This window comes from Pantherophis guttatus, chromosome 1 (genome assembly GCF_059756535.1).
Source record: "Pantherophis guttatus breed Tessera chromosome 1, ASM5975653v1, whole genome shotgun sequence".
In the NCBI taxonomy this organism is placed as follows: domain Eukaryota; kingdom Metazoa; phylum Chordata; class Lepidosauria; order Squamata; family Colubridae; genus Pantherophis; species Pantherophis guttatus.
The window spans coordinates 219,537,865-219,564,855 of record NC_142063.1 but is presented as its reverse complement, the minus strand read 5'-3'; the positions used below and the strand labels follow the sequence as shown (position 1 = coordinate 219,564,855).

General features: G+C 36.9%; 1 protein-coding gene across 2 annotated transcripts in view; it reads right to left on the bottom strand.

The window, feature by feature from the left end:
- Positions 1-26,991, bottom strand: part of ARHGEF10 (Rho guanine nucleotide exchange factor 10) — a 107,152-nt gene that overhangs the window by 41,489 nt on the left and 38,672 nt on the right. For both annotated transcript variants that reach the window (XM_034436756.3, XM_087882444.1), the window contains exons 12-20: positions 24,517-24,594; positions 24,185-24,364; positions 22,415-22,531; positions 21,860-21,952; positions 17,551-17,721; positions 13,724-13,869; positions 9,980-10,152; positions 1,238-1,353; positions 520-647 (exon numbers count right to left, since the gene is read on the bottom strand). In XM_034436756.3, the coding sequence (XP_034292647.2) occupies positions 520-647; positions 1,238-1,353; positions 9,980-10,152; positions 13,724-13,869; positions 17,551-17,721; positions 21,860-21,952; positions 22,415-22,531; positions 24,185-24,364; positions 24,517-24,594 (1,202 nt within the window). The remainder of the gene's footprint in view (positions 1-519; positions 648-1,237; positions 1,354-9,979; positions 10,153-13,723; positions 13,870-17,550; positions 17,722-21,859; positions 21,953-22,414; positions 22,532-24,184; positions 24,365-24,516; positions 24,595-26,991) is intronic.

The window sequence follows — 26,991 nt, the reverse complement described above, 5'->3', positions numbered from 1 at the left end:
CAGTTTTAAGTGTGAAAAATGGTCATAAGTCACTTTTCTCAGTGCCATTGTAACTTCAAATGGTCACTAAATGAACTGTTGTAGGTCGAGAACTATCTGTATACACATATACAGAAAAGACACTGAACTAAATAAACACAGCATCAGTTAGCTAGTGGGATTTTATTTCAGTTCCCTTGGACACCTAAAACGCTTCCTACTTCTGTAGTAATGAGGTGCATACTGTCTACACACATCTTGAACATGGTATAAATTATGAGGTACTGTTTGCCTGGAGCTTATTACGCAGCAATGGAGAGCTGGAAAATTGCTGCCAGAAAAATGTCTCACACATAAAGAGAGATCCTATCAAGATCTGCTTCTGAGCACATGGCTATCATCATTATTTTGCAACACTAAACATGATCCTCCTTTCTCCTACCCAGAAGCTACATTTTACTGTGTTGACTTTCATGCCAACTTCCCCTCAAGGGCTTTCCAGAAAATGTATGTCCTCTGTAGTTCAAGGTTGCTACTAACTTGTCCTGTTTTCCTGGAAGCTGAAGTTGAATTCGACAGCGGTCTGCGGCTCTAATTTCATCTTCTTTTTTCAAAATGAGTTTCTGTAAACCTGAGGTCCAATCATGAGCCACTGACTGATTTAAATTCTGGTGGAATAACAACGACAATATGAACAAATGTTAAAGTTCATATAATGTTACATTAAGTTTATTTTTTCCGTCGCATCAAAAACCTGTGAAACTGCACTACAAACCATTTTAAGATACACCATCAGAATTTAAGCTAAAATTTCTTTTGCAGATGCAATCTGGAAAGGCCTTCATTAACAAAAATCTACTGCCATTCTATGTAATTTTTACTTGAAAGGAACACAGGCACAGACATATTGTACAGCACGGATTAAAACAAGAGAAAAAAACCCATGTCAGTAGGATTAAATAATGCTTAAACAGACCTGATGGCTTAATGCTCTATGCTAAAGAAACACTGCTATTAACTCATAATACAAGCATATGACATTTTTCTTGAAATCACTGAATAAGAATACCTTATTGACTATCCTATGCTTAGATTGCATATATGCAAATAGATTAAGTACAACAAACTCAGCAAGGCATCGCTAATCTACTTACAACTCTACAGTTTACCATTTAACAATAATCGCATTAGCATCGCATAAAAGAGTATAGGTGTTTGCTTAATCTGGAAACTTAATTCTACATCCATTACTTGTTACCTGGTAGTTTCCCTTCAGGCTGCATATTAGTTGACTGATTTGGCCAACTACATTCAAATCATGTAAGAGGTTCTGCAAATCATTGTACAGTTGCCCTGGTCCCATATAAAGCTTATCTGAAACACAAAAATATGCCATTAAATGTATGCATAAAGTAAGACAGTTATTAGAAATTGCAACCAAAGTTACAAGAATAGTACCTAAAGTGGATATAAAAAGTCTATACACTCCTGTTAAAATGCCAGGTTTTTGAGATGCAAAAAAATAAAATAAAAAGTCATATCAAGATAAACCACTTCAGAATTTTTTCCACCTTTTAATACAATTTATAAGTTATACAATTCAATTGAAAAGCAAACTGAGATTTTGTAGGGGGAAAAATAAGAATAAAATAATGTAAATAATGAGGTTGCATAAGTGTGCACATTCCTTATAAGTAGGGATGTAGCTGTGCTCAGAAATAACCAATCACATTTGAATTGATGTTAAATAGTAGTCTGTACACACCTGCCACCAATTAAAGTGACTCTGATCAAGCCCATATCAAGTTCAGCTGTTGTAGGGTTTTGCTGAGGTTTACTCAGTTGCCTATTATAGCAAAAACCATGGCCTATGAAGATGTCATTGGAAACAGTGGTGGATTGCTACTGGTTCGCCTCGGGTCGGGTAAACCGGTAGCGGCGGTGCGGGAGGCTCCGCCCACCCACCTGGACGTCTCTGCGCATGCTCAGAAGCATCGCACGCACGCCCACGAGCAAACCAGTAGCGGCCGAAATTGAAACCCACTACTGATTGGAAAGTATCAGACAGGAGAAGGATGCAAGAAAATTTCCAAGGCATTGGATATACCATAGAACAGGAATTGAAAACAACTTGATGGCACATAATCAGTCTATGCACTTGCATGTTTACTTATAGAGTGATTCAACATAAATAATTAAGCAGCCTATATATGTTTGTGTATATACACAGATTTAGGAACATTTTGCCATGTGATTTTGTGTACCTGTCTCATGAAATGGTACAAATTGAGAAATCCTATCCCATAAGGCTTTTCTTGGTAGGAAGCCCTATACTAAGAATAGTCTGTTCATAACTTTGTGCCAATTAAAACGGTAGAAATAGAGCAGGTTGGGATTTTCTCATTTCCAGCCATATTTCAACCCAGCTGTTTCCACTCTGTGAAAATAGGCACCACTGGTGTGAGAACCACCTTGAATATATTCAGGTGCATGCATGCTCACACAGACAGATCAAAAACATGGGATTGACAAAGCAATGCAGCCTGTCCTAATATGAAACTATCTGTGATCTAAATAATATGAAAATAATTGTGGTTGTTAGTGACCCAACCATTATGTAGATGTGATCTACCCATAATGCAAGAGCAGAGTTACATAGCAACAGAAGGTTATTTTTTTTCACCTTGTCAAACATTCAGAAGCAAGGTTTTTATTACAAAAAAGAAACCAAACCAAGAATCCTACAGAAACAGAGTTCAAATAAAGGAAAGCTTTCACTAATGATTTAGATGTTGATCTCCAACAGACTGACATAAAATAATCCCTTATTAATATTAAAGTTGGGGATCAAGGAACTATGTTCTTTTAGATTTTCTTCCTCTATAAACTTCCTGCATCTCTTTTATGTGTGTGTGTGTGTGTGTGTGTGTGTTACATAAACTCTTTACACACTTAACAATAGTTGCCACTAACCCTGTGCTTTTCCTTGGTTACCTCCGAAATTGCCACCCACTCCCAGTTGTCAGGCCCAGTAATTGAACAATCTGAACAACAGAGGAGATTCTGATGTTTGCTTGGCATGATAAATCCAATTAAATTTACAAAACAGAATCACAAAAAAACTGCATTCTCAGTTGGACTGAAACATGATTATGTTCTAAACAAGCTCACAAATGATGATGATGGGAATTAAAGTGACACTGAAATTTGATGTTTAATTATATAGAGGTAAATACAGTGATTTAGGGAATTAAACATTGTTCTAATAGATATAAAAGCATAATCTTTAACTAATCTTCTCAATTAATCTATTATGTAAAACTCATGCAATCCCCAAAATTGGCAAAGTGAATCTAAATCAGTTTCCCCAGACATAAGTAGCACTAGTGATGTTAAAACAGTACATAAAACCATGGAGTGGAAAGGTACATCAGAAGTCACCTAGCCTGACCCTTTGCTTAATGCAAAATCTATTAAAGCACATCCGATGACTATACAGCCTCTGTTTGAAAATCTACAATGAGGGGAAAGAAACCATTTCATAAGGAAACTTGTTCCACTGCTTGAGAGCTTTTCCTGATGATATTTTTTTCCGTAATATCTAATCTAAATCTATTTTCTGAAGAGTCATACCCTACAGGACAACAGAAAACAGTTCACTCCCTCATCTAGATAATCTCTTTTTAGAAACCTGTACAAGTTTTGTACAAGTAGTCCTTGATTTACAACTATTCGTTCAGTGACCATTTGAAATTACAGCAGCACTGAAAAAAAGAGACTTATAATCTTTTTCCCACTTATGACCATTGTAGTATGTCCATGGTCACATGATCAAATTCAGACAGTTGGCAACAGGCTCATATTTATGACGGTGCAATGTCATGTGATCACTTTTTGCAACCTTCTGACAAGCAAAATCAAAGGGGAAGCCAGATTCACTTAACAGCTGTGTTACTAACTTAACAAGTGCCATGATTCACTTAACAACTGTAGCAAGAAAGGTCGTAAAATGGGGCAAAACTCACTTAACAACTGTCTCACTTAAATTTTTCAACTATGATCCTAAGTCAATGACTACCTGTATACTTCCTCTCCCAAATGGGAACATCAATATGTCTCTTAATTTAATTAATTTGATAGGAGCGCCCGATCAAATCCTGCACCTGTTAATAGCAGCGTCCCCCAAGGCAGCGTTCTAGGACCAACATTCTTCATATTATACATAAACAATCTTTGTGATCATATTATAAGCAGCTGTGTTCTCTTCGCCGATGATGTAAAACTATTTGACACCACAGACAATGCTGCTATCCTTCAAAAAGACCTTGACTTTGTGTCGGAATGGTCAAACAATTGACAACTCCAAATCTCAATCAACAAATGCTCTGTCTTACACGTTGGCAAAAAGAATCAGAACACAAAATACAAGCTGAGTGGGCATGACCTTGTAGATGACCCTCACTCTATCAAGGACCTTAGATCGAATGATCTTAGTGCCAAAGCCCACTGTAACAACATTGCCAAAAAGGCATTAAGAGTTGTAACCCGAATCTTGTGTAGCTTCTTCTCTGGTAATATTACACTATTAACCAGAGCATACAAAACATTTGCTAGACCAATTCTCGAATACAGCTCATCTGTCTGGAACCCACACTGCATATCGGACATTAATACAATTAAACGTGTCCAGAATTATTTCACAAGAAGAGTCCTCTACTTCTCTGCTCACAACAAAATACCTTATGCCACCAGACTTGAAATTCTATGCATAGAAAACTTAGAACTACGATGCCTTCGGTATGACCTAAGCGCAGCTCATAAAATTATCTGCTACAATGTCCTACCTGTCAATGACTACTTCAGCTTCAACCACAACAATACACGAGCACACAATAGATACAAACTTAAAATGAACTGTTCCAAACTCAATTGCAGAAAATATAACTTCAGCAACAGAGTGGTCAATGCCAAGAATGCACTACCTGACTCTGTGGTTTCATCCCAACCCCCCCCCCCACCCCAAACTTTAACCTAAGTGTCAGCTCTGTCCCACTGGGCTGCCATTCGGGGAGAGGAGAGAGAACCAGCCACAGGAAAAGCCACCCAGAGCCCGACGCCAATGTAGTTGCTGCATTCCAGCCACAGATGAGACCAGAATCATCCCTGAAACCCCAATACCATCTCGCTAGGCTATGAAATGCCACAGACCCATGACGAAAAAGAACGCAGCCATTTCTTCTGCCGATTCATTGTTGGGAGGAGACCAGCTGACATTTGGTGCAATATGCAAATGACATTGCTGACAAGGCCACAGGAAATTGGAGATGGCAAACCACCATTGCTTGCTGACACGAGGAGGCTGCAAACAGGGGTGGCTGGAGGGTGGGGTCATGGGGTGGAGCTGAGAAGGGAAGCGGGAACCTTTAAAAGGTGGTAGGGAGCACAGAGCAAACAGAGCTGACAATGTTTTCATCTTCACAGGTGTTTGTCGGAGCGTGCCGGATCGCTATATAAAGACTCATCACAGCAAGCCTGTTTGAATTGTTTTCTTTACTGGAGCGAGCCAGAACCTGACACTAAGACTGTCTACTGTTGACCTCACCCCATTCCTAAGAGGTCTGTAAGGGGCGTGCATAAGAGCACCAGCATGCCTACCATCCCTGTCCTAATGTTTCCTCTATTTGTATCTATTTGATGTATTCAATTCATGCTTATACATACATACATACATACATACATACATACATATATATATATATACACACACACACACATATATATACATACATACATACATACATATATATATATATATATATATATATATTACCTAATATGTACTTGACACAAATAAATAAATAAATAAATAATAAAAAATAAATAAAAATACAATTGCTAGAAAATAAAAGCAGAAGGGTTTTATTGTATTAAAGTTGTGTTACTGGACACTATTAAAATAAAGATAAACTAGATAGGCCTTTGGTTTGAGCCAGTTCAGTTCTTTTACATTCTTATGTACTCAAACCAACACATGTACAATGAAAAGCCAAGCTAAATTAAAACTTTACCACAACATCTACAGCATATCAAAACAAGTATCCTTGGAAGCAGTGAGTTTGAAGATGCGGCAAACATAATGTTTATATTATTTCCCTAAAAAAAAAAAATCACAGAGAGGCAGAAAAAAATAAAATAAGAGGAAATGAAAGCATTAAAATTAAAACCTGATTTTTCATATTAAAGAGAAAGAGGATATAAGGATATAAATCCCGTTCCCATTAGTTAGAGTAGCACGAATTGGGACTATGTAATGTTTCAAAAGAGGTGCTTTGCAACACATGAGAAACATTAAGGCAGCCATGTCTTTTGCAAGCCTTCTGCAGCTTTCAACTATCTCCATATATTTGTACATGCACAGCCATTTTGCTTCCCTGAACAAAGACAGTCACAAGCAGCCCAAAAAGCAACCACATGAGCCAGGATAAAGATGTAGCTGCTTTAATGATTCAAGCAAGCTTGCTTTGTCTGCATTCCTCCACATTGCAAAATACCTATTATGCAGGATTGGTATTGCCTTTCAATGTTCTTTTATAGAGATCAAGCCAATATTGTCACAGTAATATCTTTTGTTTATAGAAACACTTAGACTTATATATCGCTTCATAGTGGTTTTACAGCCCTCTCTAAACAGTTTACGGAGTCAGCATATTTCCCCCAACAATCTGGGTCATTTTATTCACCTCGAAAGGATGGAAGGTTGAGTCAACCTTCAGCCTGGTGAGATTTGAACCGCTGAACTACAGCTAGCAGTCAGCTGAAGTAGCCTGCAGTACTGCACTCTAACCATTGCGCCACCTCGGCTCTTTATTGTTTATCAGTAGATTAATATTGTTAGATTTCAATTTAATTCAGCAGGACAGTTTTAAGGTATCCTGGCACCATGGAATTTAACGTATGTTGTGAAATAAAGAGCAGGCACATGCCATTATACACACTTTTTTTCTCTTCATAACCCTTCACATTTCTTAGAAAATCTAATCATCTCTATAAAAGTAGAACAGAGCAGCTAGCTGTCTTTTCTCCAAGAAACTAAAGAGTTTGCAAATGGCATATAAAAAGCTAAATACTTACTGATTTGGTTCATACCTCACAATAAGCTATTTGCTTAACAATGAGCATAGATCAAAATTGGCTTTAACTCAATGTAATAAGCTAGAACCCATCATTAATAAACAAGTCATATCCAGGCTTAGTGCAATGTGTAAACCCAGTTACTGTGTGCACTTAACAACGAAAACTCATTCAAGTATCAAGTGCTCATGGGATTTCTTCTGACTGTTATTGTTGCAGGTCAGAATTTCTGAGTCATGTGGGTTGCATGCCAATTGCCTTCTGTGTGGTTAACTTGCTGCTGCTTCAGCACCTAGAACTTCCTCTTCTGCTTTTTGAAATGAGTTTTTTTTTTTCATTTCATTCGTAATGATTTCATTCGGTCAAGGGAAAGCAATGACCCTGGCTGAGTCATTCTGTGAGTTGAATTCTACACATCTTAAAAGTTTGAGAAACATTGCTCTAATAGTTCACCTTGATAGGTTCTAAAGAATTTAGTATTCCTCTTTCAAATGGCTTTGCAAAGAAACATACTTCTAAGGTAGTCCAAATAGCATCATAAAGTTATTAGCAAATGGTATTGGTGCTAAGGCAGATTTCATATCTTTTCCTTCATTGTAATGTCACATAATATGTCACATAATATGTCACATAATGTGCAGTTTTGCACATAAAACTGCAACCCACACAGTTGCATAATTTCAACAATAGCTAAATTGTATATTATGTTTCATTAAATTTGGATACTGATTAGACAAGATTTTTATTTTTTTATCTTTATCTTGTCTTTATTTAACCATTGTGTGCTTTCTCTCTTTTTCCTCTCTCTGGTCCACAATTCCATTTTGTGTCTAAAAAGCACCTATTCTTGTCACCACTGTGAATTTAAAAAAAAAAAAAAAGCTACACAAAGAAGAGATAATGAACAAGAATGTGAACAATACGTTTATAGAAAATAGTGCCTTCTAGTTGTGTTAGTAGTACAATTTAACCATTCTTAGCAAATTTGGTTACGATTTTTATAGTCTTAGTATCCAAAGACCACCAGGATGGAAAAGCTGGAATAAACAATGCAGACAGGGACTGTCCTCAATTCTAGACTGAAATGGAAAAGACAGACGGTACTATATTGTTTCTGGGGGGGGGGGGGAGTCTTTAAAAAAAACTTTGCATGGTTTTTATATTATTTACGCTACTTCGGGAGTACCACTGTATGCAATGCAAAAAGAAAATTCTCCTTCAACTTGAGATCCATTGTTGAAAGGTACTACTGGCATGTAGTTTTCTTGCCAGCACTACAGAAATGGTTAGCTATTGGCTTCTTCTGAGATTATTTATTTTTTAGTGTAATTTACAATCCTGGAAATTTCCCATCTAAGCACTAACTGGCAGCAACCCTGATTAGCTTCTGAGTATAAGCTAGCTAAAAACCAAGTGCTGCCACCTGCTGAAACATTAATGTAAGTACTCAATTAAGCTTAATACTTCAACGAGGAATTATTCCACTAACCCTTTACCAAAAATCAACCCAGACTAAAGAGCTTCTTGCATTGTTGGTTTTTGATTCTGGCAGCTTTCTAACAAGAATCAAGATGGATCATCCTTCAGCTATACAGTAAAACCAATTTTGTAACAAAAGTAGAATTTTCTTTTTATTGTGGGAAACAAGAGTACGAGAAGATCTTCCCCTATCTGTCTTATTAATAGATTTAATGTTTAAAAAATTAAAAATTGGGAAACTGTCACATAGGTTTGGAGATACAAAGAGTGCAGATTAAGTGGATCCATTTCAATATGGGAAATTCTGCAAATTCCACTGGATAATCCTGATTAATATACAACAGCTACTGAAAGCAGAAGCTTAAGAGACCTGGTCTAGTTGTAAGCTTGTGTGAATGAATGCCCATGAAGCTCAAACACAATAAGAAAAATCACTAAACAAGGTGCCCAGCACAATATGTACTACAGATAGTCCTTGACTTACAACCATTTGTTTAGTGACCATTTGAAGTAACAACAGTGCTGAAAAAAATGACTTATGATTGTTTTTCACAACTATGACCATTGCAGCATCCCTATGTTCAGGTGATCAAAATTCAGATGCTTGGCAACTGGCATGTATTTATGATGGTTGCAGTGTCTCAGGGTCATGTGATCACCTATTGCAAGCTTATGACAAGGAAAATGAATGGGGAAGCCAGATTCACTTATCAAACCTAACAACCGTAGTGACTCACTTAACAACTCTGGCAAGAAAGGTCATAAAATGGGACAAAACTCACTTAAGTGTCCCAGAAATTTTGGGCCCAATTGTAGTCATAAGTTGAGGACTAACTGTACTGCAATAAAATATATGCCAGTCTCATAAGAAACATTCAGATGCTTTTTGAATGCAAGTAGTCCTCGACATACGACCACAACTGAGCCCAAAATTTTTGTTGTTAAGTGAGACATTTGTTAAGTGAATCTTGCCCCATTTTATCACCTTTCTTGCCTAAGTGGTTAACTGAATCACTGCACCTGTTAAGTTAGTAACATGGTTGTTAAGTGAATCTGGCTTCCCCATTGACTTTGCTTGTCAGAAGGTTGCAAAAGGTGATCACATGAGCCCGGGACACTGCAACTGTCATAAATGTGAGTCAGGTGCCTAGTGTCTGAGTTCTGATCAGGTGACCATGGGGATGATGCAATGATCTTGTGAAAAACGGTCATTCGTTACTTTTTTCAGTGCAATTATAACTTTGAACGGTCACTAAATGAACTGTTGTAAGTCGAGGAATACCTGTATAAAGATTAAAAAAAAAAAACTAATGTAAAGATCTTCGTAAGCATTTCAAGCCCATCTACAATAAAGAAGTACATTCACAAATAATAACCGGCTGTGACTTACTTGGCTTGGCGTTGGTAACCATGATCTCAGAGGACGGCTGCAAAGGGAATCTGCAGTTCTCACCTTGGCCATCATTACTTCCATACTCTATGACGTCGACATGCCCAAGTGGCACACTCCATTTTAATAAATACCTCTGGCCACTCACAACACCACTATTTTCATGGGAAGAGCTGAAAAAAGGCCACAAAAATGATGACAAGTGGTCGTTTTTTTTCCTTATATTTTCAGACTTTTTAAAAATCTTCTCATACACAAATCTCCCTGGTGTATAACTTTTTCCTCTAATTCTACAAGTACTTCCCAAAGAAAAAGCCCCACTGAGCAAAATTGGATTTAGAGATGCTGCTATCTTATTTTGTTTTTTGGCATTAACAAAAACCACAAGGTATGGTTCATGCAGGTGTCATGAAGATTTTTCTAATTTTTAAAACCAAGTAAACTTCCTGTAAATGTTCTACTACATTATTTTTTTTGTTAATGAGCAAAAATTTCCAGGAAAAAAAATTGGAGATTTATTTTTTAAAATGAAGTACAAAATGTTATCATCAAAAAGGAAAAGGCCACAATTAGTTCCCATTGTTCCACAGGACACTGCATTTTGAGGAAACACATTGATTTTGAACACAGATGGGCTATGGAAAGCATAAAAACATCAATATATGCGTGTGTAATATTCCCAGATCACATAAAGCATGCAAGGAAGTGAGAGGAGAGTGTTAAGTGAGTGGGTTAAAAACAGAAGCAGAAAAATCTTCCAAAAATCCAAGAGAGGCAAACAGCAAAAGAACTGGACTCCTGATGATAATTAATATGACTAATACTGACTCAATATGTTTATCATAACAGACTTTTTAAAAAACATATTTATTTTCATTTATCAACAAGAATAAAATACTAAATAGAAAAACAAACATCCAACACTGGATGGAACGCTCCAATGGAAAAGAAGAAAAAATAGTACTTAAGACTTATATACCACCCATAATGCTTTACAGTCCTCTCTAATCAGTTTATAGAGTCAGTCTATTGCCCCCTAACAATCTGGGTCCTCATTTTACCGACCTCAGAACGATGGAAGGCTAAGTCAACCTTGAGTCAGTCAGGATCAAACTCCTGCTGTGAGAATGCAGAGTTAGCCTGCAATACTGCATTTTAACCACTGAGCAACATGGCTTTTGTACACAAAAAATTGCGTGCACAAGAAAACCCCCAAATCCCAAATGTCTAATCTAACATTGGACATAAAGAATCCAATGCTCCAATGGATGCTGAAAAACAGATAAATAAGGAAACTATTCCGGAGAAATTTTACCCTGGCAAGGCCTGTTTACTTGAAGACAGTGGAGCCAAAGTACATATTCAGTTGCCATAGGAATGCTGCTGGATAAGAGCTTCTGTGTAGCAAGAGATCTACTCAGCCTACATTTGCAGATATATCCCACCCACATAATTACATGAGACTATGAAATGTAGAACAAGGCATTTCACAGGAAGATTGCAAAATGCAGCAGATATGTAGGACTGTTATAAGATCCCCTCTGAAGGGACAGCTCTTTCAAATCTACCACAGTGGATACTGAAGGTCGGTGGTATTAGAGTAGGCAATCATTTTATCAGAGAGAGATTTCATTTAGGCATTGGATCCCAAAGCAAAATGCGAAACAGCAACCCTGTATTTACATGCATTATATATGACAGTTTCAATCAAAACTGTGGATTTTAAAACTTGTGCTTTTCTCATAATTGGCATAGACGAGGGGCCTCCACACTCTTCAGTTCATCCATCCCTTCATAAAGTTTCAAACTGTTCATCAACTCCCAAGCATTTATTATATGAAGATAGTTTAATAAATACTACTTTAACTAATAGTGTGATGAATAGCAATAATGATAACAATAACCGTCTTCTCCTGGCTGTATCTACCCAACCTACCAGGGAGGGGAAGCAAGGAATGTGGCGGGTCCTCTCTCCTAAGGAGATATATTTACTGGGACCAAGAAGGGGTGGCTCCCTCCCTATGGAACATAATCCCCGTAGAAATAAGATTCCCACCCCCACCTTGACACTCTTTTCATAAGGTGCTTTTGCCCAGAGAATCCAGAGTAGGATGGATCCCATCAAGTGGCTTATTTGATTAATTGTTGTCGCCAGGAGGTGGGAGTTATTGCTTTTTATTCTTTTATATTAGATTTTTATCTTTGTGAGCCACCTGGTGTCACTGATAATATGTTGGGCAATCATATCACTTTCTTAAATAAAATAAAAATAAACATCGACTTTTTGGATAGCCCTATCAATCCTTGTGGTTCAATATATGATCATTTGAGGAGACTGTGGCATAGACCTTATTTCTTGCTTCTATAAAAGTAATAGCAATAGCAGTTAAGACTTACATACCAGTCTGTAGTACTCTATAGCCCTCTCTGAATGGTTTACAGAGTCAGCCTATTGCCCCCAATAATGCTCGGAAGCATGGAAGGCTGAATCAACCTTGAGCTGCTCTGGATTGAACTCTTGGCTGTGAGCAGAGCCAGCCTGCAATACTGCATTCTAACCACTGTGCCACCACAGCTCGTTTTTATATTTTAAATAAAGAGGTATTTATATCTGTGAGGATTTTGAGTGGAAAACAAATAGTTGAAAAGTAAGGGATGTGATCTAACAGGTTTTTGTTTTTGCTCTTTTACTTCCTTCCTTACAAGCATACATTGTGCATTTCCCTTCTTGAAGAAAAAGGAAGGGAAAGAAGTCTGTAAAGATGCACACATATTGCAGCAGTGCAAAAAAGTAGCTGATCTGCAAAATATTTGATTGACATTAATCTCACAATTCTAGAGTTGGAAGAGTTTATTGTTTAGAAAAAGACTTTTAAATGAAAAAGGCTTAAAAGACCAGATACAAACACCTTTGCTTTTTGGAGATAACATCAGAGTCTTCTAATCCTACATGACCGATGAATTTCATTTCTGTAGACAACTGGGAATTTGGCATTTTTCCTTACTTTTCCTGAGGTTAAGAAATTAATAAAAAGCTTCTAGTTCTTAAATTATCTCTAACACATCTCACTGTCTCTACATCAGTTTTATTTAATCAGGACCCATTCCATTCTGACCCTTAAACCATCTCCTTTAGCAATGTTATTCAATTTCCTAGTATGGTGAGTATTTCATTAGGAAATGTAATGATGGGGAGGAGAGAAGTGGGTTGCAGTAACAATATAATTTAGGAGAAAACTTATTTCTGTAAGCTGCCTGAAGTCACTGTGGGTTGGGTAGCCATATAAGTTTTCTTAAGAAATAAAACATCTTCCTTCCTTCGAATCCTTGTTTCCATGAGGCCCATGCACCCCTTTATGTATTACTTTTGTTCCTTCAATTTAAAATCCTTATTTGGGGAAGGAGTGGAGAGAACTAAGTTACAACTTTTCAACCTTTGATCTCAATGTTTATTTATTAGATTTGTGTGCCATCCATTTCATCTAGATGTCCTACATATATTGCATTTATATATCCTACACTGTAACTTTTCCCAAAGATAGAGATGAACATGGGATTTTCTGTGTACAGTACAATGAATGTGCTCTGCCACTAAGAGCCCTGAATTATAATCCATTGTATACATGCAACCAAAAACCACGTAAAATGGACTCAGAACGCACATACAAAAAAACCTTTTCTAGTGCATGTGTCTCATCTCTTATGCTTTGGCAATTATTTTAGTGCGTGACTATAAAATCTTACCGAATATGCACAGTAGCACACATGAGAACATCGTTTAACATAAACAGACGCCGTTCTTTGGTTTTCATGATCTCCCCTTTGTCTGTATAAACAGTTTCTAGCATATCATCACTTCGGATCAGGTACCGGTTGCCACTGCTGAGTAACTGAATAATACGAAAAGATTTCATAACAGTATTTTTACACCTGAATATATTCTGCTTTAAAAATATATGAACCAGTTTCATGAATCCATCGAATTTTGTTAATTTTGTCATGAAATAAAATTCTTCGTTTACAATTTTGTATCTATAGGATCATGATAATCAGGCATTAATCAATCAATCAATATTTCATTTCAGTCATGGATCAACATAAAATACAATGAAGGGGGGGAACATCCACCTATTTCAATAATAACCCTGACACTTATAAGAGATAAAAGTTAAGTAAATTAATTGATTGCTAATATTATACTATAATATTAAAACAGTGAAATTTGTCTAGGTAAATTCTTAATGTTAAGAGTAGGACTAAAGACTAAAGAGGGGGATCTGAAGGCCCACAAAAAGGACATAAAAACAGATGAATATTAAAAATAAATAAATAAGAGGAATTCTCAGGTTTACCCATACCCCGTACCCTTAATTATTTATATGCAAATTTTAATTGCCACCAGCCAAAATCAGGCAACACTGTATGTAATTAATGGTTCCTTATCTGAGAAGATAAAATCAAGAAGAACAGTTTCATCATGATCTATAACAGTAAAGAAAGAATTAAAGTTTCTCAATTACATATATAATGGGCAGTATAAAAGCACAGATGTGGTGATCTCAATAGCTTTGTGTTACATGGACAAGTTCACATAAATATGGGGATTCTGGTTAATAGCAATAGCATTTAGACCAGTGGTTCTCAACCTTCCTAATGCCGCGACCCTTTAATACAGTTCCTCATGTTGTGGTGACCCCCAACCAGAGGTGGGTTCTAAAATTTTTTACTACCGGTTCTGTGGGCATGGCTTATTTTGTGGGCATGGCTTGGAGGTCATGTGACTGGGTGGGCGTGGCTAGCTGGTCATGTGATCCGGTGGCCATGGTTATGTGTATAGGGACTACTCAGAGGGCTGAAAAAAGTCATTTCTGACAGGTCCTCGTACTTTTGACTGGTCCTCACACTTATGACCATCCTCACATTTATGCCCGTGCAGCATTCTTAACAACCATGTCACTCATTTCACAACTGCTTCTCTTCACCATGGTGATAAGATAGGGCAAAAAACGTAAAATGTGAGGACAGTCATAAATTCGAGGACTGGTCAAAAGTGCGAGGACCAGTCAAAAATAACTTTTTCAGCCCTCTGAGTAGTCCATGTGCACAAAAGGACTACCCAGAGGGCTGAAAAAAGTGATTTCTGACAGGTCCTCGCACTTTTGACCGGTCTTTGCACTTATGACTGGTCATCATTTATGCCCATTGTAGCATTCTTAACAACCGTGTCACTCATTTCACAACTGCTTCTCTTCACCATGGTGACAAGATAGGGCAAAAACGTAAAATGTGAGGACAGTCGTAAGTTCGAGGACTGGTCAAAAGTGCGAGGACCAGTCAAAAATAACTTTTTCAGCCCTCTGAGTAGTCCATATGCATAAAAGGATACAGCAATAGAGAGGGATGAAGGAAGGGAAGGGAAATTAGAGTAGGAATGAGGGTAAGAGAGGGAGGAAGAGAGGAGGAGAAGGAGAAAGGAAGAGGAAGTAGGGAGGAGAAGAAGAGGGGAGGGAAGAGAAAGTAAGAAGGAAAGAAAAGAGAGAGGTGGTAGGTTTGAGGAGAAAGATTGCTGTACAATAAAAAAGATGAAAGGGAAGAAAACCAACCCCAAACAAATATAAAGATATTAAGATAAAGAATGAATTGTTAAACTTTAAAGAATAAAAGAGAACAAATATGAATAAATAGCAATAATTAGAAACACACATACAAACATACAATGTATTTTCTTTGAACAGAGTATTTGGCCGGTTCACAAATTTAAACAGTGTTTAGTCATTTCAATTAATTTTACAATTTCTATATTTCTTTTCAGAATAGCTAGGGGAAAAAAAATCTGCTCCAGCAATTTACCTCTTTGCAGCTAGCTAGCAACAGAGCCCTCCGCAAAACAGCTGAGAGCAAATCAGCTGAGAGTCGGGAGGCTGATCAAATCAATTTATGGTAATTAACCTATGCTGAAGCGGAAAGGGGCTGTTTTTTCTATTTTTGCAGGCACCAGTCTACTCATTTGTTTTCTTTTAACACTGATCAGCTGTAGGGTGGCCCTTTGAAGCACCGCTGCAAGAATTTAAACAATTTAAACAAATTTTTTTTCCTCTAGCCATCAGCTGGGACTCAGGAGGCAGCAATAGATTGGGAGTGGGCGGGGTAAGCGACCGGCGACTGGCGATCCAACAGAGGCAGAGGGTGAGGGTGAGTGAAGGCGTGGGGGGGGCGAGAGGGGGCTTTAGCGATCCCTGTGAAATGGCCGTTCGACCCCCAAAGGGGTCGCGACCCCCAGGTTTAGAACCGCTGATTTAGACGTATATACTGCTTCATAGTAGTGCTTAGAGTGCTTTATGGCACTCTAAGGAATTTACAGAGTCAGCATTATTGACCTCAGAAGGATAGACAGATGAGTCAATCTTGAGCAGGTCAGGATCAAACTCCTGGAATGAGCAGAGTTTGCCTGCAATACTGCACTTTAACTATTGTGCCACCTTAATGGCTCTTAAAACTCCCCTTAAGAACTGAGGAGGGTCAAACAGCAAACCTGGCTTTGTTGCTACACAGGGAAGGTTAATATATACAACTATCAGCCTAATTCTCACCTAGAATACATTATGTGAGCTCCTTTATGGGCTGGAATGTGGCTGACCTAAATTCTTTTAGCCCGAGTTTACCCCAAAAGAAATTATAGTTCAAGTAGCAAGCCATAAAACTGCCTAGAATTGTTTGTTGCCCAAAAATTGTAATTGGTCAGCCAGGATTAATGGGATGATTTCTGATGGGGAAAAAAACTGGCATGCAGTTACTCTCTTCATTCAATAAATTGGTTATGATTCAAGAAACCCCGAGTTAATAAATTGGTTAGTCTTCGGAATGCCAATAGAGATGGTGTAAGAAGGACGCTCAGGGCCTTGTACATCTATCCAATGAGTAATGCCACTCCTGCACCTTCATCACACATGCTCCCATTTTGGCTCCCCCCCTCCCCCACTTGGGATAGAAAACCAAATTCAGTACTATCAACATGGTGGCAATTAATGTCCATGAAACAAATGAGATGTATTTGAATAAAATACATATTGGGAATAATTAGTTAAGAAAGCCTAAACATTTTAGAATCCATCAGAACTGGCAGAGTTGCCCTGCTCCAGGTTTCTCTATTATACACTGTCATTCAGTGGGACCAAAGGACTTACGCCTTCTCTGTCATCATATCTGCACCAGAGAACAGGATTCCCTCAGAGAGCTGGATGGCTCTGATCCTATTGGCCTTTCACAAGACATTAAAGACCAGGATGCTTGCATAGACATTTGGCCCCAAAGGTGGCCCCGGCCCCTTTGTTTGGTTGTTTTGTTTACTGACTGGAGGGGAATTGATTTTCAACCCCAGCATGTGTCACCATATGCTGAGGTTGATATATGGTTTGTATATTGATTTCATGAACTATGTTGTTTTGGGTTTCGATCTCTGTACATTGTCCAGAGTCACCTTTGTGAGCTACGCAGTTGTACACATTTTTCAAATAAACAAACATTATTTACAAGAGAAATAAGGGAAAAACAAGCAGTGCAATTCTCCAAACCTTGTTCAGATAACGCTCATTCATGGCTTTGGCTATTTGTTTTATTTCACAGCGCTGATCTGCATCCCTTTTCCTTTCATTTAATTTCTCTGCCAGTGTTTCAAGTTCTGTGAGAGCCATCTGTAGAGGCAGCCTGTCTGGGTGGCCTTTAATCGTGTTCTTCAACATATCCTGGACAGAACAAAAGGGGGAAAAAAGTTTTGCCATGCTCTGACCAGCTAATTCAGATTATTTTTCTTGACTAGAAAAAGGAAGTCATTTAAATTTATCTGTCTCACAATTATCATTTCCAAAGCTACAGATACAATCCTTTTTAGGATTTGTCTGCTATGTCAAGTGAGAAACACTTAACTAATTTTAGAAAGCACCATACTATCCAGTTACAAACTCTCTTGGCAATTGTTTCCAACATCAAACTGCTCATAAGAAATTAAAAAGTTTTTCTAATGCTCACATGAAATTTGCCCTCCTGTAATTTAAAAGTAATTATTCCAAAACAATGAGAAAGAACAAGTCTTCATTTTCTTTTGTATTAGTCTTCAACTTACAACCTTTCATTTAGTGACTATTCAAAGTTACAACAGCACTAAACATAGTGACTTATGACCATTTTTCACCCTTGACTGTTGCAGCCTCCCCATGGTCACATGATTAAAATTTGGATGCTTGGCAACTGGCATATATTTCTGATGGTTGCAGTGTCCCAGAGTCATGTGATCCCCTTTTGTGATCTTCTGACAGGCAAAGTCAATGGGGAAACCAGATTAATTTAACAGCCATGTTACTAATTTAGCAATTGCAGTGTTTCACTTAACAATTGTAGCAAGAGAATGGGGCAAAACTCACTTAACAACTGTCTTGCTTACAACAGAAATTGTGGTCGTAGGTCGAGGACTACCTGTATGACATTCTTTCAAGTCATTTGAAGAATATGATATCTTTCCCCACAAGGTTAAAGACATCTAGCTAATAAAGGAGGATATTTGTAGCTCAGGGTTGAAATGAGAGGTCTTTGGTGTTCTCTGAATTTGGTTGTTTTCTTGCAGATGTTTCATTACCCAAACTAGGTAACATCATAGCACTAATGATGTTACCTAGTTTGGGCAACGAAACGTCTACGAGAAAATAATCAAGCTCAGGGAGCACTAAGGACCCCTCAGATATCTAGTTCTTTCCATTTTTCTTTGAAAGATTTAGTTTCCCAATGTTCCTCATTTCCCGACCATACAAGAATAAATGTTTCCCATAATTTAAAATTAACCAAGGTTGATGCAGCCTAATGCTTCGTTTGCCTTTTTTTGCAGCCACATTACACTTCTGGCTTACATATATTCACTTAATTATCATGCCAACCATGCCTAATTAGCTTGATGGTCAACATGTTATGGAATACTCTGTAAAATGATTCACTGCAATCAAGGTACATTATGTTTACAACAGTCCATTAAGGAATTACCCAGACAAATCACAAGAAAAGAATAGTCTGACAAGCTTTAATCTTGGCAAATCCATGTCTTATTCCATATTCATTTCAAGGAGCTAGAAAATACATTTATTTATTATCTGTTTTAGGATCTTCCCAGGTACTAGCATCAGATCCTTCCCCCCCCCCCTCATTTTGGAATGACATGGACAAAATTTGCTCTTGTCCCGTTGTTTGCCACTTCATCAGTTGTATAATATTTTTCAAAGATAATATCTAGGGGTTTCGCCAGACTAACCAACTAATTCCCTCACTCATTCAAGGCCTTCATTATCAAAGAATGCACTCTAACTAGTTCTGCAGTTTTAAACTCATTTGTAACATATTCCTCGACCACATTTCTATTATTCTAAGGATTCAACTCTGCACCTTCAATCTGCCCTTCACAATTTTCTAATGAGACAAATAGAAGAGACTAAAATAAAATAATTCAGGATTTTTTTCTTTTGAACATGCTTAAGAATCCTTATATTTTGCATCCTTTGCTAACCTCAGCCCACATATCTTCCCTCATATCAGCTCCAAACTATATGCCCATGTTCTCTTTGTGACTTAATCTTATTTCCATTTCTTGTGTTCCTTTGTTTTCAGAACTTCATTAAGCTTCTTGGGGCGTCTATTGCTTTTCTTGGGGATTTTTCCTTCTCATTGGAAATGATTGTAATTATGCTTCTAGTGTCTCATTTTTTAAAAGAAATTCCCACCCTTATTGAGTTCATTTTTTTTTTGGACTTCTCTTTCCATAGCATCCTACTCTTCTCTTTTCTGACAACATGAAAATCTGCTTTCATACAGCTTCCATTTCTACAATTGAACTTTTCATCATCTGCGAAGCTGGCACTTCGGTGTAACTGCCAAGAAATGAAAGATTTTAGGGCTCCTTTAATATAATAGTAATCAACTTACGTACTACTAGCAATCTTCATAGTTACACTAGAGATATGCCTCATCACTAGGATGTCATTCCAGGGGCCAGAAAAAGTAGAAGACAAAAGGACTGAGATTTTATATTCTTTGCTCAACAGAGTCTGACATTGGTCTAATCTGGCAACTACACATTACAATACTGCAATTTAATATGACCAGTATAAAGATGTAACTATCTATATTGCCACTGCTTTCATTGTACCTACTGGATCAGGAGTGTTCTTGCATTCCACTCTTCTTTTCTTACAATTTACAAAAATAACTATAATTTTCATGCAGGTGACAACAAGGCATAGTATCATTTCTTGACATAGGATTTGGCAGAATAATTTATTTTTTTTACATGTATAGCATTTAATTGCATCAATATCATTTAACTAGGATCATAAAACAGGTGAATATAATAATTATAGATTATTGGGGTCCCCAGAGGGATGATCACAACAGGAAGTAGCTGACGTGGTAAGAAGACCTCATCCCTGTCTCATCCACCTCTTAGTTCTGGTTTCAGTAGTTTTAAAATCTGAACCTGTGTAGTTTTAATGTTTTAATTATTTTTACACTTGATTTATAACTTGTAAGCTGCCAGAGTCACCTTATATGGGAGATGGGCAGCATAAAAATTTAATGAATGAATGAATAAATAAATAAATGTATGAATGAATATGCCTAATATTAAAAATTAAAACAAAAAATTTAAAAGCTTTCCAAAGCTGTTTAAAATAATCTACAGTTGAAACCTCCTACCTGCCAAGAAAATAATTCTACTGCTTAGGCTTTAATATCAGAAAGCTCTAGTTCATGCACATTCCACCCAATCTCCAAAACAATTGGAGGTTGCCTTGAGTCATAAAAACTTTTATATGCAGTTAATAGAACTTTGAAGTAATTTTTGAATGATTATGCACGATGGGGCGATAGAAAAGAAACAGCAATCAACCTGCTGTATTCTTTACTGACTGAAGTTACTAAAAATGTATTGGAAACTTAACATAAATATGATGCCTGGCACATACATGACATGATAAGACTAGTGTGTGGAAGAGCAGAGTAGACCTAATAGAATTGCTTCAACTGAGTAAAGCAACTCTGGATCATGACTCTTATCTACGATGACATGGTAAGGGTCTAAGATAAAACTCAGCTCTCAAGCTTTGGACAGAATCCTTGTCTTGCTTCCTAAGAAATGACAAGTTATTTGTGTTCATTTTCTCAGATGTTTCTCCCTATTTAACACCAGAGTTATCAGTGTTGAGCTTCAGGTAGCTCATGGTCTTCTAAGTGCAAATGTCAGTTGGTGGACTCTTGTGGAGTACCACAAAGGGAGGCCTAGGAGCTAAAAATTAGATGCTCATAATTACTTACAGAGCCCAGTCCTTCAAACAGGGTTGGAATTGTATAAAAGCTAGCCAAACTAGAATGCAAACTAGCCTCCTCAGAAATAACCCTTGATGAACAGTATCAAAATTGGCCAACAGATCTGACAATAACAGAATGGGCCATCGTTGACAATAGAGACAACTGTCTCCATACTGTATCCCTATCCTAAACTCAAAGTGATATTGATTTTCAAGAAATCCTAAAGTTCCTTTCAATGTTTTATAAGAACACTAGCAACACATAATATCCAGAAAATTAATGGCTAAGAAGTTGTGACTGTCATATACAAAAAAACCAACATGGGTTACTCTAAAACCAAGCAATAATCCTATGAACTAAAGAATAAATTCTGCACTTTCAGGTACAACTCAAAAATTAGTCACATAATTGATTTTCAATTAACAAAACAACTAACAATCAGATCCTATTACCATGTTAGTGTTTTAGCCATTACTATTTAGCAAGCAACCAAGAAAGATGGCAAACTCAAGCAATTTTAAGTATTGATACATGACTTGCCTGTAATAGAAGGATGAACTGAGGAAAACGTTGTATGGGCTTCATCATTAAGCCATAAAGAGTGATTCTATCAGGGCTAGATTCTTGACATTGCTGTAATAAAAAAGTGAGTTTTTTTATATTAGCCACTGAGATTTTCTCAAAAGAAGTATAGATAAAATGTACATCTCATATTTTGGCCACTTAATGAGAAGAGAGGACTCATTAGAAAAGACCTTGAAGTTAGGAAAAATTGAAGGCAAAGGAAGAAGGGGACAGCAGAGGGTGAGATGGTTAGATAGTGTCATTGATGCAACATTAATTTGGGCAAACTCCGGGAGACAGTGGAGGGCAGGTGGTCTGGTGTGCTATGGTCCATGGGGTTGCGAAGAGTGACTGACATGACTTAGTGACTGAACAACAACTATCTAAACATAAACACATATTCATGACTATCTTAAAGCTGAGCTAAACACTGGATGTTCAATATTTGTCAGTGATCAATCTCCCAGATAGTCATGGTTACTCTGATGGTCTACAAACAATCACAAAGCAACCAAAACCCAAAATGCTCACCTTTAAAAACTCAAGGAAGGCAGGTTTTGTAGCACATGTTTTCTTGAGAATCCCCACAGCTGTGCTAAAATTGATTACATACTCACTGTAGGCATCCAGTACCATGGATTTAGAGAACTAAATGACACAATAAAAATAAACAGACATTATCAGTCAGTTACAATATAGAACACATATTTCTAAAAGAGTATTCAAGATACTCAGCATATAGTCAAAACCTGTAACTTTTTAAGGATCTCTACAAAAGGCTGAATTAGTGAGGTTTTGCCGAGAAATCTCAGACATGCTATTTCTATAAAATAATATTATTCTGGCATTTGCCTTTAAGATTATACCTTATAATTTCAGTGTCACTATGATACTGTGTTGTTAAGAGGACAGCCTGGATAGACTACAACAATAAATCAAGAAATGTCTGATTAAATCCTGTATCATTTAAGCAAGTCCATCCATCTGATGAAGTAAGGTGCAGTTCATAAAGCCTATAATACAATATGTTAGTCTGAAAACATGATACAATAGGTCTGGGAAATCTAATTCTGAAACTTGTTTTATACCTCTGTCACTTTTAACTACAATAATTGGATAGGAAATGAAAAGGAAGACAAAATCTTGGAGTTGTCCAACTACTGTAGATTGGGAAGTCCAAACAATGCATCAGAAGGCAGCAGAGGTGAATCACTTTCATATCCTTGTCAAGAAAACAAGATGGATGTGGAGACTTTAGTTTTAGGATTCACAATATGTTTTTCCTACTTGAAAGATATGCAGTTAAGATTAAAATAAAAATAAAAACGAGAAGCCTAACTTTCTGAACCAATTAGCAATCAGAAAATATTTTGAAAAATATACACGTCTGATATTAGAGTGAGGTGGCTTCTGAGTTTATTTACCCTTCATTTGAAATTATTATCTACATTACCAGAGACTTAATAGCCAGAAAGGTTTAAAAATGTAGCCTCTGTTTAAGATCTTAAAATTGAATGCTTCTTGTTGCTAGGAAACTATTAGCACAAACTCCAAACTGAGTCCATTTAAAAATAGATTCAATAAATGTATCAATGCATTATTTCATTGTAGGGATTTTAGGGTGTCCTAAATACTGCAAGTATACACTTAAAACACTTAGCTAAGTTTAAACTCTCCCAAACCAAGTGATAGTCATAGCAACTGGGGATGACATTGTTAAGATATTTAAATTTAGTAGCTGGAACAGTGGGGTTGTGCAGTGAGCCAGAACACACAGTTGCAGTTGATTGTTACTAGACTGCTGATTCCTGCGTGAGGCAACCTGTGCTGTGATTGGTTGCTATGGGTGTGGAGGGGGAGCTTCCCTTTTTCCCGCCTTTTTCTTCTTTGTGCCCTGTGCACTCTGTAATCTACCTCATGATGCTCCTGTTTGCCTGACTATCTTGTTTGATGCTTATATTGATGCAAAATGTATTTATTTATATAAATCTACAAGTTTGTGTCAAGCATCTCTGGCTCCATTTGGACACCTGCTGCACAATTCCCTGACAGACATTTTATTAACTTTTTTATTTTCTTCACAGTATTTGTAATTCATCCCAGTGCCAAAGGAAGATAAAATAAAAACCAAAATAGGAACACAATAAGCAAAATGTTGCCACCATTTGTCTTTAGGAGCGCAAAGGAATCTTATCTGACCTTGGGACAGCGGTTTTTGTTCTTCTTTGGAATTTCACTTATTCAGCCTATTTATGAATTAAACAGACTTAAGTGACCCCAAAGCTATGATCATTCACGTACTGAGGCAACAAAGACATCACCAATCATTTCAACAGAATCCCACTCCGAGACACGGCTTGCCAGGGCCATCTGAAACATTGAATGGCACTGAAGAATTTCTTTAATTCGATAGAAGACCATCTTCAGTTTCCTCTCACTCAGTAATTTGGGCTCCATCTCTGAAAGAGGTTTTTCATATTGCTAAAATTAAAAGAACATCAAGTAATTATAAAAAGCTATAATCAAATGAATTATCTTCACTACTATAAACAAAAACATCAGCAATAATAAATTATACAAATGAGATTCAATTCTCCTCATATTTATTTGGCTTCAAAATGACAATTACTTACCTCTAATATTCTTTTCAGAGCATCCACGTAGTTTTTTTCACTGTCAACCACAGCGCCTAAAATGTATCTTCGCACAACCTGTTAAAATATAATATTAAACATGGCACAATCATACCCTTAATTTGCCATTCAAGGATATCTCTGCACAAACATTTATTCTCCCTCAAATAGTCTTTGTCACCTCTGTCTGATAAAGCGGAGAATCTGGTCAGTTATAACTCAGTGAAACCAGAAAGACAATTTCATCAATAAAAAGTGTATCCATTATTTCAGAGACTTATTCCTTATCTTTCAACTTCATGCACAGGTAGGCCTTGACTTAACATCACAATTTGAACCAGAATTTCCATTGATAAGCAAGGCAATTACTCCCAATTTTTTGACCTTTTTTGTCGTAGTTGTTAAGCGAATCACTGCAGTTGTTAAGTGACTCATGCGGTCGTTAAGCAAATCTGGCTGGCTGGGAAAGTTGTAAATGATGATGTCATGACCCGTGATGCTACAACCATTATAAATGTGTTGGTTGCTAAGCACCTGAATTTTGATCAAGTAACCGTGGGGATACTACGACGGTTGTAAGTTCAAGGATCGATCATAAGTCATTTTTTTAATGCCAATGTAACTATGAATAGTTGTAAATCAAGGACTACCTGTATACCATTTCTGCTATAAACATCTATATAGAACATCTAATTTATGAAAAAAATACCATATTTAAAAAGAAAACTTCCAGAAAAAAAAAGAGAAAGAAACAGGGAGAAACAAAAAGGTAAGCTCAATTAAGAGAAAAAACCTGGTCAGAAGCTAAAATAATACTTATCTAGCAAACAGACATCTTAAAAAGTATGGAAATAGCAAAAAGAAGTCGTGTTATTTAACTTCCCTCCAGTCACTCATACCCAGAATTACCTTTTGGTTTGCACTGCACTGAATAAAAATCTGTTTCCTGCAGTCTCACATTCACAGACAACTAAACCTGCTGCTTTGCTTAATTACACACCATTCTCTCCAAAAAGATGAAAACAGATGGAGAAATTGCAACTCCAGAACAAGTGCCAGTAGCTATTTTAATCCTAACTGCAAGAAGATCGAGGGCCCCTGTAGGTTTTAAAGTACTCTCAGCTAAGGCAGCAAAATGGCAACATATTTACATGTTTGGAGTTTTTATACTTTTAAATAAAAGAAATACGCATTTTGCACACGAGAAACAAAAATAATGGGTTGGGGGAAGAGTCTTCATTCATTGTTTCCACAACTGTAAATCCCAGCAAGTCATGTTTGTTCAGTATTTTGATCAAACAACTACATACAATTTAAGTAAGCAATATGAAATAAGATCTATCAAGAAGAGTTAAAAATAGTTTTAATAATGGTTAACAAAAATAAATCTTTCTGAACTAAAAAAAAAAAGAGTGCAGTAAAATCCAGCAAAATACATAGAAATGTGGCTGATTTTGCCACTCTGAAGATACAGCAGATTCCTATAGCACAATTTGAACAAAATTAGGATTATAGGACAGGAAGCATATCTATATGTATCTGCCAGGATGTTTCTAAACATATACAGGTAGTCCTCGACTTATGACAATTGAGCCCAGAATTTATGTTGATAAGTGAGAAATTTGTTAAGTGAGTTTTGCCTCATTTTACAACTTTTCTTGCCACATTTGTTAAGCGAATCACTGCAGTTGTTAAATGAATAACACAGCTGTTAAGTGAACCTGTCTTCCCTATTGACTTAATCTGTCAGAAAGTCGCAAAAGGTGATCCCATGACTCCAGGACACTGCAACTGTCATAAATATGAACCAGTTGTCAAGTATCCGAATATAAATTACATGACCATGGGGATGCTGCAATGGTTATAAGTGTGAAAATGGTCATAAGTCACTTTTCACTTTTCAAAGCTGTTGTAACTTTGAATGGTCACTAAATGAACTGTTGTAAATTGAGGACTGTTTAATCTCTATCACAGGAAACTCAGAATAATCCACAATAATGGTTTAGCATTATTTGTGAAGCAGGTTTCTATGGTCTGTAATAACAGCTGCATATAGCTCAGTTCCAAAGCAAAAAAAGGTAGGATGAGAAGTCTACAAAGAATGATAGATTGACAGGACTACTTTCTAGTCTCTGGGATCATTTATCATAATTCTCCAATCATACATTGTTTTGGGGCAGTCCTCTGCAGCAGATATAATTTCACTCTATTCTCTTTTAAGTCAGTATTTCATGTTCTCTATGAAACTGGATTAATTCTCTCTGTATAGAGGGCCTGCAGGTTTACTCCTATTCTGTTAAAAAAAAAATCTTAAAAAACAGTGAGGCCTTCATGAATTCTCATACCAGCAAAAGAAGGTAGAAATCTCACTTTGAAATCATTGCCCAATAAAAGTCAAGTTTATTTGCTAAATTGAGCCCAGACCTTCAGTCAATTCATGCTTGAACTAAATTGTTTAATCTAGCATTTCTTATC